The 23,438-nt window shown below is 49.9% G+C and overlaps 1 protein-coding gene across 4 annotated transcripts in view; it reads right to left on the bottom strand.

The window, feature by feature from the left end:
- Positions 1 to 850: 850 nt before the first annotated feature.
- The window catches only part of OTUD5 (OTU deubiquitinase 5), a 31,845-nt gene continuing 9,257 nt past the window's right edge, over positions 851 to 23,438 (bottom strand). Inside the window, exons 2-9 of one of the 4 annotated variants that reach the window (XM_002719904.5) lie at positions 18,163 to 18,256; positions 8,940 to 9,004; positions 8,696 to 8,852; positions 8,453 to 8,601; positions 4,255 to 4,458; positions 2,433 to 2,634; positions 2,224 to 2,337; positions 851 to 1,918 (exon numbers count right to left, since the gene is read on the bottom strand). In XM_002719904.5, the coding sequence (XP_002719950.1) occupies positions 1,797 to 1,918; positions 2,224 to 2,337; positions 2,433 to 2,634; positions 4,255 to 4,458; positions 8,453 to 8,601; positions 8,696 to 8,852; positions 8,940 to 9,004; positions 18,163 to 18,256 (1,107 nt within the window). In that variant the 3' untranslated portion in view covers positions 851 to 1,796. Of the gene's footprint in view, positions 1,922 to 2,223; positions 2,338 to 2,432; positions 2,635 to 4,254; positions 4,459 to 8,452; positions 8,602 to 8,695; positions 8,853 to 8,939; positions 9,005 to 18,162; positions 18,257 to 23,438 lie in introns of all 4 variants that reach the window. The other 3 variants (XM_008272600.4, XM_008272599.4, XM_089324317.1) reach the window with 3 other exon arrangements.

The raw sequence follows: 23,438 nt of genomic DNA on the forward strand, positions 1-23,438 counted from the left end.
CGCTCACAACCAGAGCGTGCAGGAGGGAGCACATTTATCGTCCTCACCCCTGTATTACAGATGGGGACACTTAAGCTCAAAGAGCCTGTGATTTGAGCAGGGCCACACAGCTCGACAACACTGAGGGGGGCTTCGAAACCACTCTCCAACATACACATGCTTCCCCAGTGGACTAGACATCCTGCAGCCTGCCACTCAGCCAGCCATGCCCTCACCAGTAGAGCCACACATCCTTCCATGGGGACCCCATTACTGAAGCACAGCAAAGAAAAGATATTTGAGAAAACCTAGGGGCCAGCCAGCCTCCTCTGCCTTGGCTTTCTTTACCCCTAGGAGAGGCAGGGACAGAGGTCTCAGAGGACTGACACAAAACCAGATTCAGCCTTCCTCAGCTTCTAAGCCCCACTGGAGGTGGCTCCTCTGATCACGTCCACTGTGTGGACCCATGTTGCCAACCAAGTATCAGTTGTGCTTTTCCAAAGCATCTCATGTCAAGAGTAGCACAAGCAAGAGCAAACATCTATGGCAAGGGAGGCAGGCGGAATTCAGACAGGAAGATGTTTCTGTCCTCGGGCTTGCTCAGTTCTCTGCCCGCATCCCACCCCCAAGAAAGGCGGCGGCCAGCGGGCAAAGACAGCTTGCCCTTTTTTTTTTTTTTTTTTTTTTTTTTAGGTAAGAGGTCCAGAAGGAGGTTTAATGAGCAGCAAATCACGTGGGAACTCTGGGGCCACCAACAGACCCCTTGTAGAGAGGACTTAGACCTCAGAGAGCAAGCCAAGTCCTGTGCCATGGCCTCCTCCGCCCAGAGGCCTGCCCACCCCCTCTCCCACACAGAACAGAGCCGCTCAGGGAAACTGACATTTGGTTTTATTGTGCCAAGGACATTACAGATGGCGGATCTTGTCAACACCTGCAGGGCACAAGTGCCCAATCTGCCGAGGCTGCTCCCACTCCTTATACTCAAATCCTGGGTGGTGGCCATGATCCCCAGTGATGCCCCCGACTCCAAGATTCCAAGACTTAGTGGTAGTGATGGTGGAAGCAAAAGGAATGCAGCAAGGTCAGGGTCTCATTGTCCAAAGCTGGTCTGACGCCTGCTACTCCCGACCCCTGCCCCAGCTCACACTCCAGGTCCTCTGCCCACCCCCGTGGAGCTGGAAGCCAGAAGACAGCAGAAGTCCACATCTTTGTATCCCCCGTCCATGCCCCATGGCCTGCCTGTCCCCAAACCAGAGATGCCACCTTCACAGAGCCAATGCTGTCGTCTACATTGCTTTTGTTTGGTTGATTTCATAAGATAAAAGTACATTTTAATAAAGAAAAAAATCCAACACTGAAGGCTCAGACATTCTTAGGGTACTGGGAAGGGACATTTCCCACTTCTTCCTCCCACCTGCCTGGCATCACTGAAGGGGGTATGTGACAGGATTTTCTGATCTTGGAAGGAATGAGGAGGGGCAGGGCGACTTTCCTCTGTCTGAATGTCTCTTTCCTCTGGGGCTGCCAGTTGGTCTGTCTCTGTGTCTCTCGCCTACCTTCAGCACCCTTGCCCAAGTCCCCTGTGGAATGCAGGGATGGTGCTGTGCGGGGGGCAACAGGGCACGTCAGCTGGCGCAGAGACAGGTGGTGGTGGCAGCAATGAGAGGAAGCGCATAGGGTCAGCCAGAGGGAAGTGGGGAGGAGGGAGAGGGAAAAGGGGAAGGAGGCAAGAGGGAAGAAAGCCAAAGAAGGCGGGGTGGCACCGGAGGGCAGGAGTTGGGGGGGGTTCGGAGATGGTTCCAGTCCCTGGGTCTCGATCAGCTCTTGTCCGGGGGTGGGTCTCTGTGCACTTTGTTTTTCTTCATACTGTCTAGGTATTCCTGTTGGGACACTGCCAGCACCGAAGCTAGGATCTCATCATCATCCCAGTCATTCAGACCTGCTGGGCAAAAAGAGGAGGAAATGCATTATGAGGCACCCTCAGCCTGCCTTCTCCTCACCTGTGGCTAATCCCCCGGCTCTCCTATTCAGGCTCCTCTCACTCCTTTCTCTATGGAAAAGGCTCCCCTGGGCCTGTGAAATCCCACTTAGCCCCCTTTTGGGACAAATCCCCTAAGCTGAAAAAAAATTCTCTATTATGCCATCTCACTTCTTTACTTGGGGAGACAGCCAGAGGCTCCAGAAGTTCCCTCTTCCAGTCTCCCCCCAATTCCCAGCTGGCCCCTGTCCCCAGAGGAAGCTTACCAAAGGCAGAGGGGGACATCTGCTGAATGAGAGCCCGGCATTCCAGAGCAGGATAGAGGGACACGAGGGGGGAAGTGGCCCGGTCGGCCCCTGCAGAGAACTGACTGCTTGTACCTAGGGCAAATGGACAGTCAGAGGTAGGGCCCAAGGCCCAGGTCCCAGGCAGTGCCTTCTGACCCCAGCATGTGCCCTATAAGCAAGTCACTGACCTGGTGCGCAGGGTGAAGGAGGTTTGGCAAGAGCTAAGACAGTGCCTGGGGAAGGGGGTTTGATGCCTAGCTCGGCGTGCAGCTCAGGGTGCTCGGGGGATGAGGCCGAACTCCGCTGCCGCGGGGACCGACTGGTCCACTCCTCCAGGCCACTGGAGGCTGCTGCTGTGGCTGAACTGCACGTGGCGCTCGCTTTCCGGGGCTGTAGCAGGGGAGGAAGAGCAGTAAGGACTAACACTAGCCAGGACTCTCCTGTGCCCCAGCCCTGAGCGCTCATGCCCTTCCCGGGCCCCTGGCTATGATCAGCTTCCATGCAGGCCTCTGTTAATCCTTTCTCATACCATTACAGCTGTGACAGACAATGACAGGAAATCCGGTTACCTCTACCTTCAAAACAGACCCCAAATCCAATCCCTTTCCCCACCACCCCTACCAGCAGGGTCACTGGTCACCTAGTCTAGTTCAGTAGCCTTCTTCCTCGTTCCCTCCTTCACCCCTCACACTCTATTCGCCATTCGGCAGTCAGGGGGATCCTGTCAAATCCCAAATCAGGTCCTTCCTCTGTTCACGACACTCCCATACATCTCCCTCACTCAAGGTAAAAGCCAAAGTCCTGGGAAGGGTATTGTGAGGCAGCAGGTAAGGCCGCCACTTAGGATGCCTACATCCCATATCGGAGTGCCAGTTCAAGTCCCGGCTACTTGGCTTCTGATACAGCATTACTGCTGACACATCCTGGGAGGCAGAAGAGAATGGCTTAAGTGCTTGGGCCCCTGCACCCATGTAGGAGACCTGGATGGAGTTCTGGGCCCCTCGCTTCCACCTGGCCCAGCCCAGGCTGCTGCAGGCATGCGGGAGTGAACCAGCCTATGGAAGGTCTCTCTCTGTCCCTCTGCCTTTCAAGTAGGTGAAAACAAACAAACGCCAAAGACCTCACCACAGCCCACAAGCCTCTATCCCAGCTGGCCCCACCCCTCCCTCACTTCACCTACTACCACATTTTATTCAGTTACACTGGCCTCCCTCCAGGCTGTGCCTGAATCCCAGGCCCTGCCATTCCCTGCATATGTGCTCAGCTCACTCTTCTGCAAGTCTCTGCTCAAGCCTCATCTGCTCTGAGGCCTACCTTGACCACACCCTTTAGTACTGTGAACTCCCATCCCCTCCACCCTGGCTCTACATTTCTCATCCACAGCACCTCTCAACTGATTTATTCATTCTAGTCTTCTTCATTTTGTTTCACTCTGCACGAATGCAAACATCATAAGGACAGGGATCTTGGCCTGCCACATTCACCAAAGTGTCCCGAGAACAGTGCCTAGCACAGGCTTGCAACAAGTATTTGAACAATCGCCAACATCCAGTCACTCCAAATTCCTTGTGATTCTTCAGATGCCTGTCTGCTGTGCCCTAACTATTCAATCTTCCTCTATGAAGATTGACCAGAGCCCCCACCTCCACTGGGCTCCCAGCCAGGGTCACAGGCCCCACCGGTGATTCTGTCTCCCTCAGTAGATGGGATCACTAAGGACAGTGCAGGCTGCCTCTGGCACTCAAGGGCATCCAACAGAAGCTTGTCTCTCTGCAGCTATCCACCATGCACCCATGTCACTAGAACCAGTGACTACCCTCCTTTGCTCCTTGAAGCGAGTGTTGCCCACATGGTTACAGAGTTCAAAGGCAAAATGCCAAGATTAAGACCAAGATGAGCTATAGATGGGACTGAAAACTTCCTTCCCTTATGGAAGTCAAACCGCTTACTACTATTCAGTTTGGAGCAAAACATGGAAGGGCCAGATCAGTGACAGAGCCCATTACGAACCTGGCTGGGGCCGCGGACCTGGCGGGCCTGTTTCTCCTGATCTCGCAGCCACTGAAGGTAGGATTCCCTAGCTACTTGCTCCTCAATGGCCTCATTTGTGGCCTCCCAGTCTGTAGCACGTTTCTTGTCTTCCAGCATCTGCTGTTCAATCCATGACTCCTCCGATGTCTTTATGGCATTCTTCATCAGGGACTGCTCTGCAAACTGCAAGGGGGAGAGGAACAGGCATGTGGGGCCAAGAGCCAAAATGGGCTCAGGGAGACAGGGGCCCAGGCTTTGCAAAAAAGACCTGAAGACAGGTGCTCCCACATAGCACCCTTGTAGATGCCTATTTATCAGTGACTAGGGGAAAAGTAGGCTTGGGTTGTGGGGCCTGTTATTCCAAAATCCTATGCTCCCATGTCCTGACCCCACCCCAATGGAGGCACTAAGTCTGGGGTGGCCAGGTGCCCTCTAGCCTAGGCCTAAAGGAAAAGCAGTCCCATTCAGTTTCACGCTGCTGAGGTGGGTCTCCCTCACACGTGCCCAGATGAGACAAAGAGAAAAAGACCATCCAAGAAGTGAGCAGTGTTGGCGCACAGTGGAGGGGGTATTCAAGGAAGCCAGGTGGCTATGTGAGGCAATGAGGGGCAGTACCACTGTGCTGTGCGCGACTGTGAGCTTTCACGCACTCTGAGAGTACTGCTTGTTAGGCTGTGAGCATGTCAAAAAATTAATAAACAACAGGAAACATCAGAGTATATCCCAGGGAACAAGTATAAATAGTTTCTTTTGAAGCCTTAGCTAACATTATTTTAATGCACACAGACTACACACAAACATGTGCGTGTCAAGTGATGATGGAAAGTATAACCTTTTTCCTGTGGACAATAATTTTAATGGAGTTTTAGAAAAAGCCAATTAAAAGGGGGCAGAAAAAAATCTAAAAACACATCATTCATCAAAGATCTACAGAGGACAAATAAGCATATGAAAGGTAGCTCATCAGCATTTCTCTTTAGGCAACTGCAGATTGAAGCAACAATGAGATACTACCACACACCTAAGAGAATGGCAGCAGCAACTGCTGGAAGCAAGCAGAGCCACAGGAACTTAAATTCATTATGGTAAGCAAGCAAAGTAGTACCAGCCACTTTAGAAGACAGTTTGACGGTTTCTTACAAATCAAAATATAGTCTTACAACACAATCCAGCGTCTCACTCCTAGACATTGACTAACTAGTCTAAAAAACTTAAGTTAACACAAAAACCCACACACAGAAATTCAGAGCAGCTTTATTCACAATCACCAAAAACCAGAAGCAACCAAGAATGTCTTTCAATAGACAAATGATTAAATAAGCTATGGGGCCTCCATAAATGGAGTATTAAGTTGATGTGAAAGAAACGAGCTACCAAGCCATGTAAAAACATGGCAGCACCTTAATGCATATTGCTAAATGCATGATTCCAGTCACAGGACATTCTGAACATCATTTCTCTGGGCAAAACCAGAGAGACAGATAAACACATCAGCGGTTGCAGCGGGGAGGATAGGAGGAACACAGGGAATTTTAAGAGTGGTAAAACTCTTCTGAATGATACTGCAAGGGGAACACAGGGAGTGCTATTGTCAAAAGCCACAGAACTTTACAAAACAAAGAGAAAACCTTAATGTATGCTAATTTTTTTAAAAAAAAGATCAATTAGGAGGTCAGGGATCCAGAATGGAATGCAGAATGTGACAAAAGAGTCTTAATGTGTTACTGAATGGGGTAGGGAGAAAAGCTGGTGATCTCTCAGTCACTTTGAAAATGAATGGAGTCTTAACACTAAAGGCAAAAGCAACTGTGCACAGCACGGTTCTCTAGTTGATTGAATTGTTTCCCACAAGCCTATGGGTTAACGAATCAGACACTGCTATACCTAGATGGAAGTGAGCAGCTAAGTAAAGGGATGGCAGACAATAGGAGCCAGGTTGCTCACCGCTGCAGCGGGAATTGGCAGACGAACAAGGGGAGAAGGCTACCATGATGCATGTGGTAATGGATTTGAGTTGGAGACATCAATAAGAATTCCCATTTACTAGAGATCCAAATGGTTCCATAAGGAAATACTTGTCTATCTGTGTGTACATGCGGGCTGGTACACACATGTACATCTCCTTGCTGTCTCCTAAGAGGGCCTGGAAGCAAGGACGATGTTGCAGCAAAGAGTTAAGCTCAACAAGTAGATCTTGTCTTCTAATAATATTCTCTAATAAAAGATTCCAGAGCTGATTCTAGGACTGGACCAGGAAATACACAACCGAACCTAGAGCACCTTATAGCACCAGAAAGTTAGGAAGTGCTTTAAAAACATCAGAACAATTTGAGCAACAAAATAAATAAAAGTAGAACTGAATTATAACCTAAAGTATAAAACAAATATCTGTAAGTCCATAGTGATATAAAAGACAAATTAATATACGGGGGACAAGCGACAGATGTCTCTTGCAGAATTCCAAATAACTGACATGAATACTCTGCCCCTGGCGAGATGAAGCAGGTGTGAGTTGTGCAAGGACTTTCCTCAAAGAGCATGATAAAGGTGGAAAAATGACTTTACAGTGGAGAAACCTGACAAACACTATTTCTGTCAGGTGATCCAGGACATCAACAATCAAAAATCACATTGGTAGAACACAACCTTGACAAGATGCAATGAAAATGGCACTTCAGCTCTGCAATCTTCTTCCCTGAAACCAGTAACCCCAGTCTCATCATGAGAAAAACATCAGTCAAATTCTAAAAGAGAAGCTTATGATATACTTGATCAGTACTCCTTAAAACTGCCAAGGTCGTTAAAACAACAGAAGCATGAGAAACTGTCCCAGACAAGGGACCCGAAGGAGGCATAGCTGCTTCCTATCAATATTTGTCCCCACATTGTTACAAATGTACACTGGTCATGGGAGATATTCATAACAGCAAAACTGTGTACTAGGAAAGGCGGTCAAAAAGGAAACTAGCCATCTTCTCAGTTGTTTTTGTAAATCTGAAACTCTTCTAAAAATTGAATCTATTAAATAAAAAACACTTCAAGCATTCCAGTTTTATAAGGAAGAAAAAGAAATGAGCCTTCAAGCCAGGAAATCAAGAATCTTAAGTACATAATGGTAAAGTGAAAAAGGTCAGTCTGAAACAGCTGTAAGTATATACCGCATGCTTCCAACTACATGACATTCTAGAAAAGGCAAAACTGGAGTTAGTAAACAAATCACAAACAAAAACAGGGAAACTCTGAGAAACTGTCACAGCAAAGAGGAGCCAAAGGGAACACAACAACTAAATGCAAAATAGTATCCTGGATAGGATCCTAGAACAGAAAAAGGCCATTAGGGAAAAACTGAGAGCATCTGGATAAAGCATGGCCTTTAGTTAATGATATAGCAATGCCAGTTCATTAATTATGACAGATGTACTAGGCTAACATGTTAAGTACAGTGAGGTATTGAGAACTCTGTAATGTCTTCATAATAGTTCTGTAAATCTAGAACTTTTCTACAATTAAAAGTTATTCAAAAACCAAACCAAACCAAACCCTTACATTAGACAGAGGGTGTGTTGGTGTTAGGGTGTTTCCTAAAAATGAGGCAGGAGCACTTTCTGATTATAGGAAGTAAAACTTGAATAAAAGATATCAAAATCCCCCAGCAGATGACTACAGCAGGGTATGAGAGAAAGCCAATGTATCAGTGTGTGGCTGGGAAAATGCCCTGCCACCTTCTGAACACCTATTAGGCCCCAGATCCAGTGGGAGGTACTGTTTTTTAATCAGTCAAGCTGCCACCAGAAGGTACTTGTACAGTCTGCCCAAGGTTCCACAGCCAGTATGCAGGGTCAGGCCCACATTCCAAGTCTCTGGGAACCCAGCTGTCTATCAGTGTTGTGAATGTGGGAGGAAGACCCAGGTGGATGCCAAGTCACTCAGATGAGCCTTGGCTCACTGTTCCCAAATAGGACTCTGTGTCCTTAAAGGTCAACCCTCAACAGACACAAATGATTGATGAGCTGCTCACAGAAAGGCAAGCTAAGGCCATCAAACGAGCCATGAGAGACCACCAGGTGACTTCCTGAATAAAGGAAGCCTCAAAAGAGACCCAGAGAGGAGACAGAACATTTTTGTAGACTCCAACAGAGATTTCTAGCAGCCATCCCGGGCATAGGGACCCACTTACCCCTGGTTTGAATGATGGCAGGCCCAGCCCCACACCAATGGTGGCCTTGTTAGGATTCACAACTGAATTATAATGGATATTCCGATGGTAGCTGACCCGGATGGGCTCATCCTCATTTTGATGGATCCCATGGAATGTGTTGATAGGTTCTACAGGGCAAAAGAAGGAGGGAGCATCCAGAGGGCCAGACATGGCAGGCTTGCATGAGGTGCCACTAGTCCCCCCTCCCTACCACAGAAGTACCTGTGCTGTATTGGTACACCTCCACGGGACGGTTATACATCTCTGCCATGGCCTGCATCTCAATGTGGTTGCCATGGCAGTTGTTTTTCCGCTTGCGGTTGATGTAGGTGGTGAAGTCCTCTGTGACATAATTGGAAAAGTAGTCGGCATTCTTCATCTGCAGAACAGATTGGAAGGTCAAGGTCTGTGTGGAGAGGAGAGATCCTCCCCCGCTGCCTGACCCAAGGCCTGCCCAAGATCTCACCAGATAGTCCATGCAGTGCTTTCGTACAACCTCATGCATGTCCTGGTCTCCATACACCTGGTCAGCTGTGGGGACAGAAGGAGGCGCGAGGGTGAGAGCTACCACTAGAAAGGACTTCTGACTCACAGAACATCTTCAGGGGAGGGGAGCCAGGGGACCAGGGAAACACTCTCCTACTCCAAGGTCAGGACAGCTCTTGCCCTTGTGGCCTAGTTTGGGGTCGTGGAAAAAGGGACAGGCAGGGACAATCTTGAACAAGAGTGCAGCTGAGAGGGACATGATCACAGGCTACTCGAGCAGTTGACTAGGACATGCATGGCCACTCGGACAAGTCACCAACATTCCAAGTTCCACAATGGCCTTGAGCACTATCCATTCCACAGCCTCTCTCTTTCCACATGTGAACAGACTGCAAGGGCTGTGTGGAGCCTGTGACAGACATCAATTCTGGAATTCAGTTTCAGATGCCTGATGTCCAAGAGTCAGCATCGCTTTTGTAGGTTTAAAAAAGAAGAAAAGAAACTGAGCTCTATGTTCAGTTCTAGCAAATGCCAGTGAGCTACATGACCCAAGTATTCTGAGCCCCGTATGCCTTATCTGTAAAATGGCAACAAGATAGGCGATGCCTAGCAAGCCTCTTGTGGAGACTCAATGAGTAATAGTATAAAATGATGAGCACTGAGCTTGGCACAGAGAAGTCACTCAGTGGTATGAGTCCCCTCTCCATAGTGAGGATTCAAAGTGGGGTACTGTGAAGGTAACTAAACTCCTGCTCCTGCCTTCAAGGAGCACACAGTCTAGTAAGTGAGAAAAGCACACAGGCACCTAACTTCAGTTTAATTCATGGGCAGCTCGTGGCCCAAAAGATTCAGGCATCACGGGATTCAGTCAAGTGGAGGCGAGCAGGAACCAGGCGCCCTCTGCCTCACTTGAGGATCTTCACCCATGCCATTCCCCTCTTCATGATGCTCTTCCATCCTCCCCACTGCCTGCTCCTCAAACTCCAACCTGTTGTGTGACACAGTTCCCTACCTTCCTGGGCACCCGTGTCACACTGATCCAACATGGGCACACACTTCTACTGGATCACACCAGGTCCCCACTAAAGGGAGAAGGCAGTTCATACCTAAGTCCTCCCCCAGCTCAGTAAAGGAAATCAGAGAAAGTTTGCCAGGCATATGGATAGGCAGAGGCAGCCAGGGAGCTCTTCTCTCTGGGAAATTAAAGTGGGCTTAAAGATCAGGCAAGGGGCCGGTATTGTGGTGTAGTGGGTAAAGCTGCTGCCTGCAATGTTGGCATCCCATATGGGCGCCAGTTCAAGTCCCAGCTGCTCCACCTCCAATCCAGCTCTCTGCTATGGCCTAGGAAAGCAGAAGATGGGCCAAGTCTGTGGACCCCTGCACCTGTGTGGGAGACCCAGAAGAAGCTCTTGGCTCCTGGCTTCGGATCAGCACAGTTCTGGCCATTGCAGCCAATTGGGGAGTGAACCAGTGGATGAAAGACCTCTCTCTCTGCCTCTCCTTCTCCCTCTGTGTAACTCTTTTAAATAAATCTTTAAAAAAATATCAGGCAAGCCATATTTCCACTGGCTGAGACAAAGAGGGAATGTCCCTGTTTCCCCTGGGGACCAGTGCACTGAAAGGATCTCCTAGGGCCCTGGGGTAGGTAGGGTCTGGTCACACAGGAAACACCCAGAGTTCTTCCATGAGCATCAGTGTACCTCAGAAGAACTGTTGGAACTCACTTGCTGCCCTCCCCTTCCCTCCTTGGAGGGTTCTGTGAGATAAGGAGAAAGGTTGCTCTGAGGGGCCAGTGTGGCAGCTCAGCAGGTTAAGCTGCCACTGCTGGCAACACCAGCATCCCATATGAATGCTGGTTTGAGTCCTGGTTGCTCCAGTTCTGAACCAGCTCCCTGCTAATGCACCTGGGTCTTTGCACCCATGTGGAAGACCCAAAGCTTCTGGCTCCTGGCTTCAGCCTGTACCAGCCCTGGCCATTGTAGCCAGTTGGGGAGTGAACCAGTGGATGGAAGATCTGTCTCTTCTTCTCTAATTCTGTGTTTCAAATAAACAAATTAAAAAGAAAAAGAAGGGGGCCGGCGCCGCGGCTCACTAGGCTAATCCTCCGCCTAGCGGCGCCGGCACACCAGGTTCTAGTCCCGGTCGGGGCACCGGATTCTGTCCCGGTTGCCCCTCTTCCAGGCCAGCCCTCTGCTGTGGCCAGGGAGTGCAGTGGAGGATGGCCCAGGTGCTTGGGCCCTGCACCCCATGGGAGACCAGGAAAAGCACCTGGCTCCTGGCTCCTGCCATCGGATCAGCGCGGTGCGCCGGCCGCAGCGTGCCGGCCGCGGCGGCCATTGGAGGGTGAACCAAGGGCAAAGGAAGACCTTTCTCTCTGTCTCTCTCTCTCACTGTCCACTCTGCCTGTCAAAAAAAAAAAAAAAAAAAAAAAAAAAAAAGAAGGTTGCTCCCAGACAGAAAATGGGATGACGTCCCTCTCAATTCCTCCTGGAGGTGAAGAGAGACCTGAGGGAGGGAGGTAGGAGCTGCAAAGGCGGGAAGGGGGTAGCCCCTTCACAGATGTAAACAAGGATGTGGGTTCTGTGGCCACACTCTTCTCGGCCCCACCCCCAGTGGCACTTCCAGCAAGTCACATGTCCTGCATACAGGTTGGGGGCCCCCTGCTGCTGCCTTTCTTAGAAGCCAGGACCGCACAGCCTGCTGTGACTGCCGGAGCTGCTTGAGGAGCTATTTCTGTGAGCGGAGCCTTGGGTGCCCGGGGTGTCCGGAGGTAGTGCAGGTGACAGCGCTGTAAGCAGTTGCAGTAAACAGAGACTAAAATGGAACTCAAGGGGTTAAGTAGGGGTTGGCCTACCAGGCTCAGGGAGGCAGGCTGAGGTGTTGGGTGAAAATGTATCTGCTATGGAAGGGGTTACCATTTCCAGGCCTGGGAGCAGACATAGGACAATGGGAAGAAGGGAGACTGTGGGACAGAGCTAAAGCTGGGGGTAGAGCCCCATTTCCCTGTCATTGACCCCTTTGCCTGGCAGGCAGAAAGGCTCTGTCATCTCTGCATGGTATCGAACAGGGCCTTTAACACCTCTGGGCCGGTAACTCCTTCATATTGCTAGCTGCCCACCAGTCAGCCAGAATGCTACCAGAAATGCATATTAACTCCTTCCTCATTCTTGTTGCACTTCCTCAGCGTGAGGAAAGCCCCAAATGTAGTGCCTAGACTTGGGCTGTCTTTCCTACTGCAAGCCGAACTGGTCTCTATCTTCACTAAATACAAAAGTCCATGAGCCTACTTTCTGTGCCCTTGGTTCAAAACTTGAACAATCAAATTAATTTCAAACGAACAACACAGGCTCCACAAAACAGTCCTGAAGTATGCTAAGCCATGGGACTCACAGTTTTTTGGGGGAAAAGAGACTCACAACACTGATTATAAAATGTACGCTTGTTCTGGAATCATTAATGTGGAAGAAAATGCACAAGGAAGCAGCAACAGTACCTCCCCAACAAGGGAGACAAGGCAGCAGGAAAAGCATCCAGCACACGGGAAGTAGGTAACAAGAATGAGCTTTTCTGACATTTCTAGCCCCACCTCTGTCCTCCAGAAAGCCCTCCTCCAAGAAGGTTGGCACCTGGGGCTGGAGGTCAGGCTGGACTTCCCAGGGAGGGGGCGGGGCAAGACAGGGGAAAGAGGGGCCCAATGGACCTGCAGAGGTAGGGGAATTCAGAGAACTTGTTTTGATAGAAACTGAAACTCCGCCTCTTGCTGACGCTGCACTTGTGTGCAATCTGCACCTGTTCTCCTCCCAGAGTCCAGCTGGAAGGGGGTCCCCCACTACCCCACCTCTGTTCGCATCCAAAATAGGGCTCAGAAAGCCTCAGTACATTACTACAATTGGTTCCGTCAAAGACCTTTCCCACTCCAACTCATTCAATCCTTACCAAAAAAATCCTACTTCACCCAGAAGGGATACTGATACAGAAATCTGGCATGGCTGGCCCAAGATCACACATAGGGGGACAAAGGTAAGGCCAGGCTCTTAAGGGGCAGCACTGCCCACTCCCATCCAGCTATTATCCTAGCCATCTCACACCCTGGGAGTAGGGCTGATCCTGTGTGCCTCAATTTCCCTACCAACACAGGTAGGAATCAGGTGGAACCCAGGAAAGGCCTGGGAGTGGGTAGATTACAGATTTCAGGGGCTGCTGTCCTCTCTAGGGCCACATGGGTTAGCATGAACCTTACCCCCCAACACATCATACTTCCTTCCTGTCTCTGAGCATCCAGACACAGCAAAGAAATGCACATACACACAGTCAGTAGAGCCTGCCAGAGATGATCTTGAGGCCAAATACCCACAACAAACCCCACAACGACAGAACCACAGCATGTAGCGAGCAGGACAGATGGAAGGGCACACAAGCTAAGGTGCCCCCACGTCCTTCCTAGCCTCTGTCACTACTGGAAGCACGGCTCATAGCTATTAACACAATTTGCCTCTCTCCCCCCTGCTGCCAGTGGGGGGGGGGATCCTTCCTCCTTATGTTCCCCAAAATGTAACCAATATTTACCCCCAGTTGTGTGCAGAAGCAAGACAGGAGATGCTGGGTTACCTTTCTAAAGAGGTTTAAAGGCCGGCACCGCGGCTCACTAGGCTAATCCTCCGCCTTGCAGCACCGGCACACTGGGTTCTAGTCCCGGCTGGGGCGCCGGATTCTGTCCCGGTTGCCCCCTCTTCCAGGCCAGCCCTCTGCTGTGGCCAGGGAGGGAGTGCAGTGGAGGATGGCCCAAGTGCTTGGGCCCTGCACCCCATGGGAGACCAGGAGAAGCACCTGGCTCCTGCCATCGGATCAGCGCGGCAGCCATTGGAGGGTGAACCAATGGCAAAGGAAAACCTTTCTCTCTGTCTCTCTCTCTCTCACTGTCCACTCTGCCTGTCAAAAAATTTAAAAAAATAATTAAATTAAATTAAATTTAAAAAAAACTAAAATAAAGGGATTTAAGTACAAGGTCCCACCATCTGCTTTAGAAGCACCTGGGGACTGCCTACTCCCCAGGCTGCCGCCTGCCTGCCTGCTAGCAGAGCCACAGGAAGTTCCGCCAAGGACAGAAAAGGAAGCGTGGTGTCTGCAGGGAACCTAAAAACAAACCACACAAATGTGTGTACACAGAGCAGCATGGGGAAACCAGGACCCAGTCTGCTCCCTGTTACCCTCCTGGGTGCAGTGGGAGCCTGGGCCCGAGATGAGGAGCCAAGATAAAGGCCTTGCCTGCCTGTCCAGCAGCTACGGTGTGACTTGGTCTGTGGCCCCAACTCCCTCATTTGGCACACTCTCAGTGGGGGGATACAAGAGAACTCAGCCTCCTCAATAACCTGGTCCCTGAGATGTCTGCTCCCCTGGTCTAGGATTCCTATGGCAAAAATGAGAAAACTAAAGGATGCAGGGCAGAGGCCAAAGAAGCTGCTGTACAGGAAATAGCCTGTGGGAATCTTCTCCTTCTGTGGCTTGGTTCAACCTCAACTAGCCATGTTTCCGACACTGGCTGTATGACCTAGATATGGTACGGTCCTAGCTTTCTCTTAACGCTTCAGTTTCCCCATTTGTAAAACACTCCAAATCGATCCTAGAGGTGACGGTCCCTATTCCAAGATCAAGAGGTCCAGAGAAGCAGGCCTGGCTAATGTTCCTAGACCCCACTGCCCTAACACACAGTTCCTGCTGCTCCCACAAGGCCCATGCACACACACACAAGTTTGGCCTTTACTTTGACCATAGAGGCCAGCACCAGAGCCATGGCCAAGGTCAGAGGTTTCTGCTGAGTCAAAGCCACATGGAAAGGGAGGGAGAGGGGGAGAGAGAGATGCAGACTCACGTTTCCAAGAGGAGGTTATCTGAGCCTGGCAGGGGCAGGGTGGGCCACAGAATACCTCTAAAACTGTTTCCCACCTCCACGAATACCTCTAAAACTCAGTTTCCCACCTCCACTCCACCCAAGCCTCCGTGATGCTCATGAACCACTAATAGGAAGTGTTGGGGAGGAACTGAGTACAAGCAGTGCATACTGGTACACACAGGGGACACTGGGACCTCAGAGGCAAAAAAAAAAAGACAGAGGGCAGAAAGCTACCTGCCTCAGCTTTCCCAACAGTAGAGGGCCACACTCGCCTACTGGAAGTGGTAGTAAGGCTGAGAGGTCAGAGAAGACAGCTGAGGTCACCCAGTCAGCTGACAACTAAGCTAAGCAGCCAGTACTCCTAAGATTACAGAAAGAATGTGTCCTTTGGACACCTCTGGGTTCCCAAAGCCAGCTGTGCCACTAATGACCCTGAGCATTACCTCCCATTTTGGAGCCTCAATATTCTCAGGTGAGCCTGAAGCACGCAGGCTCTTTGACAGTAGGAGTCAAAGAGATGACAGCATGCCCTTTATGTTTGCAACCTGTCTGACCCCAACTCTCAGTTATATGTGCCTTTACCCTTCAATGCATGGCAGGAAGTCACAACCTCAGGTCTTCACACTTGAGCTAAAGGTGATGACCATCTGTCCCTGTACAGGCTAGGCTGGAAACGGGGATGGCAAAAAGCCTGGGGACAAAGTCCCCTTCCCAGGCACACGCATTGTGTACTCTGCACCAAGGAAACCTCCAGATAAGGCCTAGAGACCAGGGGCCATGTGCTTCTGGGGAGAGGCCATGGGACTTGAGGTTTTACAGAGAAAAGCCGAGGGCAGCCCAGTCAGGGGAAATGTGTAGCCATAGTGCTGATAAGCAAAGGCCTTCAACCTGCTGTGGTCAGCTCTTCCTGTAAGCTCGGGCCCCTTACTGGAAGGCCCCAAGCAGGGGAAGTGGCAGGGAGTGTTTGGAGAGAGTGGCTTGATACACATACACACACGCACACGGTTCATGATCTGGGTTACTGCACATAACAGGTCCTCGCAAACACTCAGTGACAACCCCAGACCCAGATGTCCATCTAACTTTTCTCTGACCCTAACTCCATCAGTAGCCTGGCTCTAGCCTGAAGTCCCCTGCTCTTCCTTTTATCCAAGATGCCCTCCAACCCAGCTCTCTCTAGGAAACATCTAGAGAATACAAACTTGAATCAGAGGGGTAGGAGGGTTGGAATTTTCCCCAGCCCCACAGAGCCCACTGTCTGAACTGCTTCTACTTCTACTTGCAGAAGGGGGATGCAATCACTCACCCTATCAAACTTTCTTTCCCCCCATTCAGCACTGTGCCTTTGAGATACCACTGAGAATAGCATCTGGGCATTATGGATGCTACTGTTCCACGAGGGCCTACTATGTGTCAGGGCCCTACAGAGATTTACCAAAGTAATCTCATCACCTTTTTTATGACACTTAGTCTCCGGGCCTGTTTTAACATCTGAAAAAAAGAGACTCGGCAAGAAAGAGCTGCTTATCAAAGTTCAAAACGAGAATCAGTGGCACAGCTGGCCAGAATAAAGCCGGAACCAGTCCACCCCACCAGTGGATGTGGAAGCCCCCCAGGCTGAGAATGGCAGCTCCAGAAGGAACTCAAGGAGCCCCTGTGAATCAACATCATCTCAGGAAGGGCAGATGGAAGCCAGGGGTCACACAGCAGTTATGTATAAGGGCCAGAACTAGAAGACAGGTCCTCTGACTCCCAGTTTAAAACTCCTTATCAGAGGGAACTTCTTGGTGGCTATCAGAGCAGCAAAGAAAGAGGGGATCAGGTCACACTCCTAGCTTCCCTTTCGGTTAAGTAGAAGTTAGAAATTAGCTTAAGTGTGCCTGAGGAAACCTGCATATCTACACCGTGAAGTCCTGCCCAGAGGCTGATAACTTTCCAGGTGGTCCCAGCCCTCCCCCCAAGGAAAGCTCCCCAGGAGAATTCTCTTTCCTTAGGACCAAATGGGTTACCTGCCAGATAACAAGGAGCAATAAAACCTTCACAGCCTTCCTTGAGGCAGATGCCCTAGGGGAAGCCCCTCTGTCCAGCAAGCCAGGAGGGCTCCCCAATCTGATAACACAAATGTTAAACCTGGGGAGGAATCGTCCTAATTTACACTCAGCAAACCCTCTGTCCTGGAAAAACTGGACCCTTTGTCTTAGAATGCGCTTTCAGCTGAGCCACCCACCCGTGCCAGGTGTATTCTCTCTACTTCACCATGTAACCTTGCTGTCTCGCAGTCTGAGCAACTGCGCACTCTTCTGTCTGTTCCACTCTGACAGATGCCCTGTCCCCAATAAAAACGTGGCTACTTTGCTCTCTGTCTCCCGCACCCCTACACAACTCATCTCTGTTAACACTTTCACTAACACGGGACCTCACAATTGCTTGCTGGGTCACCAGTTCAGAACCAGAGGGCCTCAAAGATGTAGCCCAGGCTGGACTGCAGATGGTATGAAGAAATTATTAATTTGTTAGGTATGATGATGACATTCTGTTAAAAAGAGAGAGAGAGCGAGTCTGTATCTGTCAGAGAAACATACAGAAATATTTGAGAATGAGATGATCCAATGTCAGGGTTTTGCTTTAAAAATACTCGTTTTCAGGGGAGTGAGAAAGAGTGGGTGGGGTAGTGATGAAACAGGCTGGCCATGTGTTGATGACTATTTTGAAGCTTGAAAATGAGTAAATGAGGGTTCTCTATTCTACTTTTGTGTAAGTTTAAAAAAAATCAATGATAGAAGAAATATGTTAGGATCTAGTTGCTACCCCCCCCCACACACACACACCTGGATGAAAGAATAGAGACCCCCACGCATACCAGACCAGGTCTGAGTGCAAATCCAGGTGTTCTGAAGCCCAGGACAAGGGCTTCAGACTAACCCAGACTCTGAATGCCAACTCTACACAGACTATCTGTGTGCCCTTGGGCAAGTCACTCCCTATCTCTGAGCCACAGTTTTTCAAGTGATAAACAGACACAACAATACCCCTTACACTCACCTAGTTTGGGGGAGAATTAAAAGGGTTTCCTGTACTGCCTGTTAGAGCACTGCTGTTTTCTTTATCACTATTGTTACTGCTGTTATTACTCTCACACCACCACAGTCTCAAGACCCAGGGGTAGGAGCTAGATACTAATTTGAGGCTAGGGCCTCCAGTCCCTAAGAGATCCACTAAGTCTGCCTCAACCCTGTCTCAGGGGCTACTCCTGATAACCAGGACACAGTTCAGGGGCAGCCCCAGGCCCTTGAAGGCAGAGACAGAGACTCACCTACAGCCCGGAAAAGACAGGCGCCGTCTTCCTTCATCTGCTTGATGATGAAGCCTTTCTTGTCTCGCAGGGCCTTTTCAAACCAGTGTTCCTGCTGGAGGGAAGAGGTGGGGGTCAGCGCCAGGGAACGCCTGTACCCCCTTTCCAGGGCCCTGCCTGCATCCTGAGGGGCACAGATAAATTGGCAGACAGGACACTGAGCAGGGGGAAGTTTTCAGCCCTTCTTGACTACTCCACCCACGAAACATGAGGAAGACTCTTTCTTTTAGGGAAGCAGCTGCTGGATAAGCATCAGACTTGCTCTAAGAGAGGCCCCAGGTACCCTGAGAGCAGATGCCCCATTTGCCTTCCAACCCCTGCTGACTTGGCAGGGTCTAATCCCAAGCAGCCACACTCCCCTACGCAGCCAGAGACCCAGACCCACCAAGTGCCTGCATGGAAAAATCTGGCTCTACTTCAAGGAGGAAACCTATGGGAAATGCTTAACAGGGACTGACTGGCAAGAACCCAGATCCTGAATCCCACATATAGATTGAGAATTCCAAAATATATCCTATGAGGCAAAAAGTACACAAATTTTATCTCATTTATGACTGAACACATTTAACAGAACATATACATTTATGCACACACATATATACATATGTATACACATATGCACACAAAATAGGGAGGACTACACAACAAAATCTTATCCCTTTGTGTTGGTATTACAGGCGATTTCATTTTACTTTCCCTCATTATAAAGGTACACAATCCCTCACTCAAAATTCAAAAACCCCCAAAGCTTTAAAAAATCAAGTCTTTAAGTCACTTGGCATCATTACCTAACTAGACCTGAAAAGAATCTATTTGGCCCACCTGCGGTGAATATTCAAACACTCTGCGGCAGAAACATTAAGATATTTGATTATGAGGGGCCGCCCCAGACTCTGCTGGAGGTGTTAGATAATACTAAGGATATACAACAGGTGATTTTTCTAAATTCTGAAATTTTTCTAAATCCCAAAGGTTCAGGTTAAGTGAACCTGTACAAGAGTGTGGTTTGGGATTTTTTTTTTCTTTTTTAAACAATGATCTCTTCCCACTTGAAACACATTTTTTCATTTCAAAGCCAAACAAACCAGAAGCTGCAAACCTTTTCCAAGCCCCTCGCGCCCTCTGCTGGCCACTATAAGCAACTAGCCTGACCAAGCAACAGAGCTGGAAACCACAGTGTAACAAGCCTGCTCCTCAGGGATCTAGACCCTGCCCAAGAACTTAGGATTTTGGCCAGCGCTGAAGCTGATGGGCCCACTTCTCTGCAAGGACATTTTCCCCCAGCTCAGGCAAGGGGTAGTAGCCACTCCCCAGGAAAATCAGGGGGGAGGAATCTCTGGCCAAATGGTGAGCATAAAGTTTGGAGGCCAAGAGCTCTGGGTACCGATCTCAGCTCTGTTGCTCATTTGCTGACTGATTTCAGGTAAGCTGTCTAACCTCGCCAAGCCTACTTGCCTATCAAATAGGGGAGATGACATCCACTCAACAGAGTGATCATGATGCTCAAAGGAGTTTCAGGACCTGAAGAGGTGTTGGAAATAAGATACCAATCCCAGAAGAAGGGAAGAGACTGGCACAGACAGGGATGATGTACAACTCAGAGGCCCACACAATGTCCTAGGAGGGGATAAAGAGGGGGAGACACGGAACACCTAGCCAGCCCTACCATCAGGGCCAAGACCCAAAAAGGTGTGGATGGATTTTCAGACCACAAAGGCACCTGGAAACCCTTAGGCTCCCATGGACAGCACAAAGACTCCTGTTTGTTCCCATCAGTCCAGCAGTCCAGGGGCCCCGCCTGCTCTAGGGACTGTGGACTAGCACACTCCAGCCAGTTATCCCTAAGTCCATCCCTGCCCCACCGAGTCAGCCATCTCCCAGAACCATGGTGCATGGCCCAGCCAGAGGCATCCAGCACAGAAACTGCAACTGGTAACTACAGCCTCAGACCCAACAGCAGAAGCGTTGTGAAAAAGGAAGGGAACACAGCAACCTCCTACTCCCAGGTCCACGGTCCTCTATGAGCTGAGGGGTCCCTACTTATTCATCCTAGGCTGGACAACGAGGACAGAGTAAAGAATCGACCTTGGTTAATATCCCTTCAGGGGATAGGGCAGAAAGACAGGCAGTAACCACACATGGTGTGAGCAGGCCTGTGAAGGACATGAACACTTGGTGCTGTGAAACAAGCTGGGACCTGGCTCAACCATTAAAGCTGGCACCTTTGGCGCTGTGGCACAGTGGGTTAAAGCCTCAGCCTGCAGTGCCGGCATCCCATATGGGTGCCGGTTTGAGTACCGGCTGCTCCTCTTCCGATCCAGCTCTCTGCTGTGGCCAGGGAAAGCAGAAGATGGCCCAACTCCTTGGTGGACCCCTTCACCCATATTGGAGACCCGGAAGAAGCTCCTGGCTCCTGGCTTCAGATCAGCTCAGCTCTGGACATTGAGGTCATTTGGCGAGTGAACCAGCAGATGGAAGACCGACCCCTCTCTCTCTCCGGCTCTCTCTCTCTCTCTCTCCCTCTCTGAAACTGTCTTTCCAAATACACAAAATAAACCTTTAAAAAACAACAGGAAAAAAATAAAGCTGGCACCTAAGGAGAGACGCCACCTGAGCAAAGGTTTCAAATACCAAAACCCCCAGAAATGCTTCTTAACTGGGTGAGAAACAAAGTCACTTCTGCCACAAAGCACCAGGGATGCCCAGAGCCCAGCAATGAATTCAAGCAGAGTAAAGGCCTGAGAAGAACAAGGCAGGTTAAGGGCCAGAAGGAAACATGAATTCTTACTAGCTGAATGCCTGCCCCATATCAGGAAAAGGGTGGCCTTGCGTAACTGCCCTTACCACAGCCCAGCTAGCAGGTAGCATTAATCTCATTTTACAAAAGCAGAAAGGACTTGGGGTATGGACACCAGCAAAACCCCGTGTAGGAACAAAGGAGTGGCTCCATGGAGCCTCAGGATGCATACATACATACATACATGGCAGTTTGTCCTAGGAAATTTCTGGCTTGCCTCTAAAAATGGAGACCTGGGGCCGGCGCTGCAGCATAGCGGGTAAAGCTGCCATCTGCAGCACCAGCATCCCACACGGGCGCCAGTTTGACACCCGGCTGCTCTACTTCCAGCTGATTCAGCTCTCTGCTATGGCCTGGGAAAGCAGTAGAAGATGGCCCAAGTCCTTGGGCCCCTGCACTCACGTGGGAGACCTGGAAGAAGCTCCTGGCTCCTGGCTTTGGATTGGCACAGCTCCAGCCGTTGCAGCCAATTGGGGAGTGGACCAGTAGATGGAAGACCTCTCTCTCTCTCTGCCTCTCCTTCTCTCTCTGTGTAACTCTTTCAGATAAGTAAATCTTAAAAAAAATTTTTAAAAATAAAATAAAAATGGAGACCTGAGCAGACCCTCTGCCCAAGGAGAGTTTGGGTCCCTGGGCAGCCAGATTGGCATCTAGGCCTAGATGTAGAGAGCAGACCGCCAGCCACCCACTGGCTTTGGTACCAGCAGCCTGAAGAGCTTGGTCTATGGCCCTTCCCTCTCTCCCTTTGTGGGAGGGTGGGGGTATGTTGTTTAGGAAGGGCTAAAGGGAGTAGGGCCTGAAAAGGTCAAGTCTGGGCCCTGAACCTTGTAGCCCACTGCTGAGAGTGTGAGTTGCTCTCGCTCTCTGAGACACCACAAAAAAAAAAAAAAAAGGACTGGGCAGAGTTCTGACACCGGGGTATCACAGGAACTGAGGCAAAACTCTGCAAACAATGGGTCTAAAATTTCAAGAGAAGTCAGAGCAGGCTGTGCAACGCAAATGACCCAGGTTCCAACCAAACTCCACCAACTATCAGCCATGTAATGAATGGCTCTGAGCCTGTTTTCCAGTGTGAGAAACAGGGATAATAAAACTCCCAATAACAGAAATACTGGATGGACTCAAATGTTACAGGACATTGCCCGTTAGGAAACCATTTTAATGAATTATTTCTCTCTCCCTGAAAGGGAAACAAAAAGAACACAGTAGCAGGCTGAGTAACGGCTACCCAAAGATGTCATATGCTGCTACCTGGAACCTACTGTGAGGTGTTATCCCATAAAGAAAATGGGGCCGGCGCTGTGGCGCAGTGAGTTAACGCCCTCGCCTGAAGCGCCCGCATCCCATATGGGCACCGGTTCGAGGCCCGGCTGCTCCACTTCTGATCCAGCTCTCTGCTATGGCCAGGGAAAGCAGATGACCCAAGTCCTTGGGCCCCTGCACCCATGTGGGAGACCCAGAAGAAGCTCCTGACTTTGGATCGGCACAGCTCCAGCCGTTGCGGCCAATTGGGGAGTGAACCATCAGATGGAAGACCTCTCTCTCTTTCTCTGCCTCTCCTCTCTCTGTGTAACTCCGACTTTCAAATAAATAAATCTTTAAAAAAAGAAAAAGAAAAAAGGATGGGCTGGTGTTGTGGCATAGCAGGTTCTCTCTCTCTTAATTCTGTCTTTCAAATAAATAAATCATTAAATAAAAAAAAGGAAGGGACCAGCATTGTCGCACAGCAGGTTAAGCTGTCACCTGTGATGCTGGCATCCCATATGGGTACTGGTTTGAGTCCCAGCTGCTCCACTTCTGATTCAGCTCCGTGCTAATGCACCTGGGAAAGTGGAAGGTGGCCCAAGTCCTTGGGCCCCTGCACCCACGTGGGAGACCCAGAAGAAGATCCTGGCTCCTGGCTTTGGCCTGGCCCAGGCCTGATTGTTCTAGCCACTTGGAGAATGAACCAGCAAATGGAAGATCTCTCTCTCTCTGTTTTCAAATAAATAATCATTTTTCTTTAAAAAAAAAAAATTTTTTTTTATTTGAAAGGGAGAGAGTATCTTCCATCCTATGGTTCACTCCAATGGCCGGGCTAGGACAGGCCAAGCCTGAAAAATCCATCTGGGTCTCCCACATGGGTGCAGGGTCCCCATGGTTCCTGCTGCACAATGCCAGCCCCAAATAAGTAAATGAATCTTCTTTTTAGAAAAAGGGTGGGGTGGAGCCAGTGTTGTGATATAATAGGTCAAGCCGCTGCAGGTGCTGGTTCAAAACCCAGCTGCTCCACTTCTGATACAGCTCCCTGCTAATGGCCTGGTAAAAGCAGTGGAAGATGGCTAAAGTGCACTGGCCCCTGCAACCCATATGGGGGACCTGGAAGAAGCTCCTGGCTCCTGGTTTTGGCCTGGCCTACTCCCAGCCATCGTGACCATTTGGGGAATGAACCAGCAGATGT

Source organism: Oryctolagus cuniculus, chromosome X (assembly GCF_051225735.1).
Source record: "Oryctolagus cuniculus isolate XC-2025 breed Fujian yellow rabbit chromosome X, ASM5122573v1, whole genome shotgun sequence".
Taxonomy (NCBI): Eukaryota; Metazoa; Chordata; class Mammalia; order Lagomorpha; family Leporidae; genus Oryctolagus; species Oryctolagus cuniculus.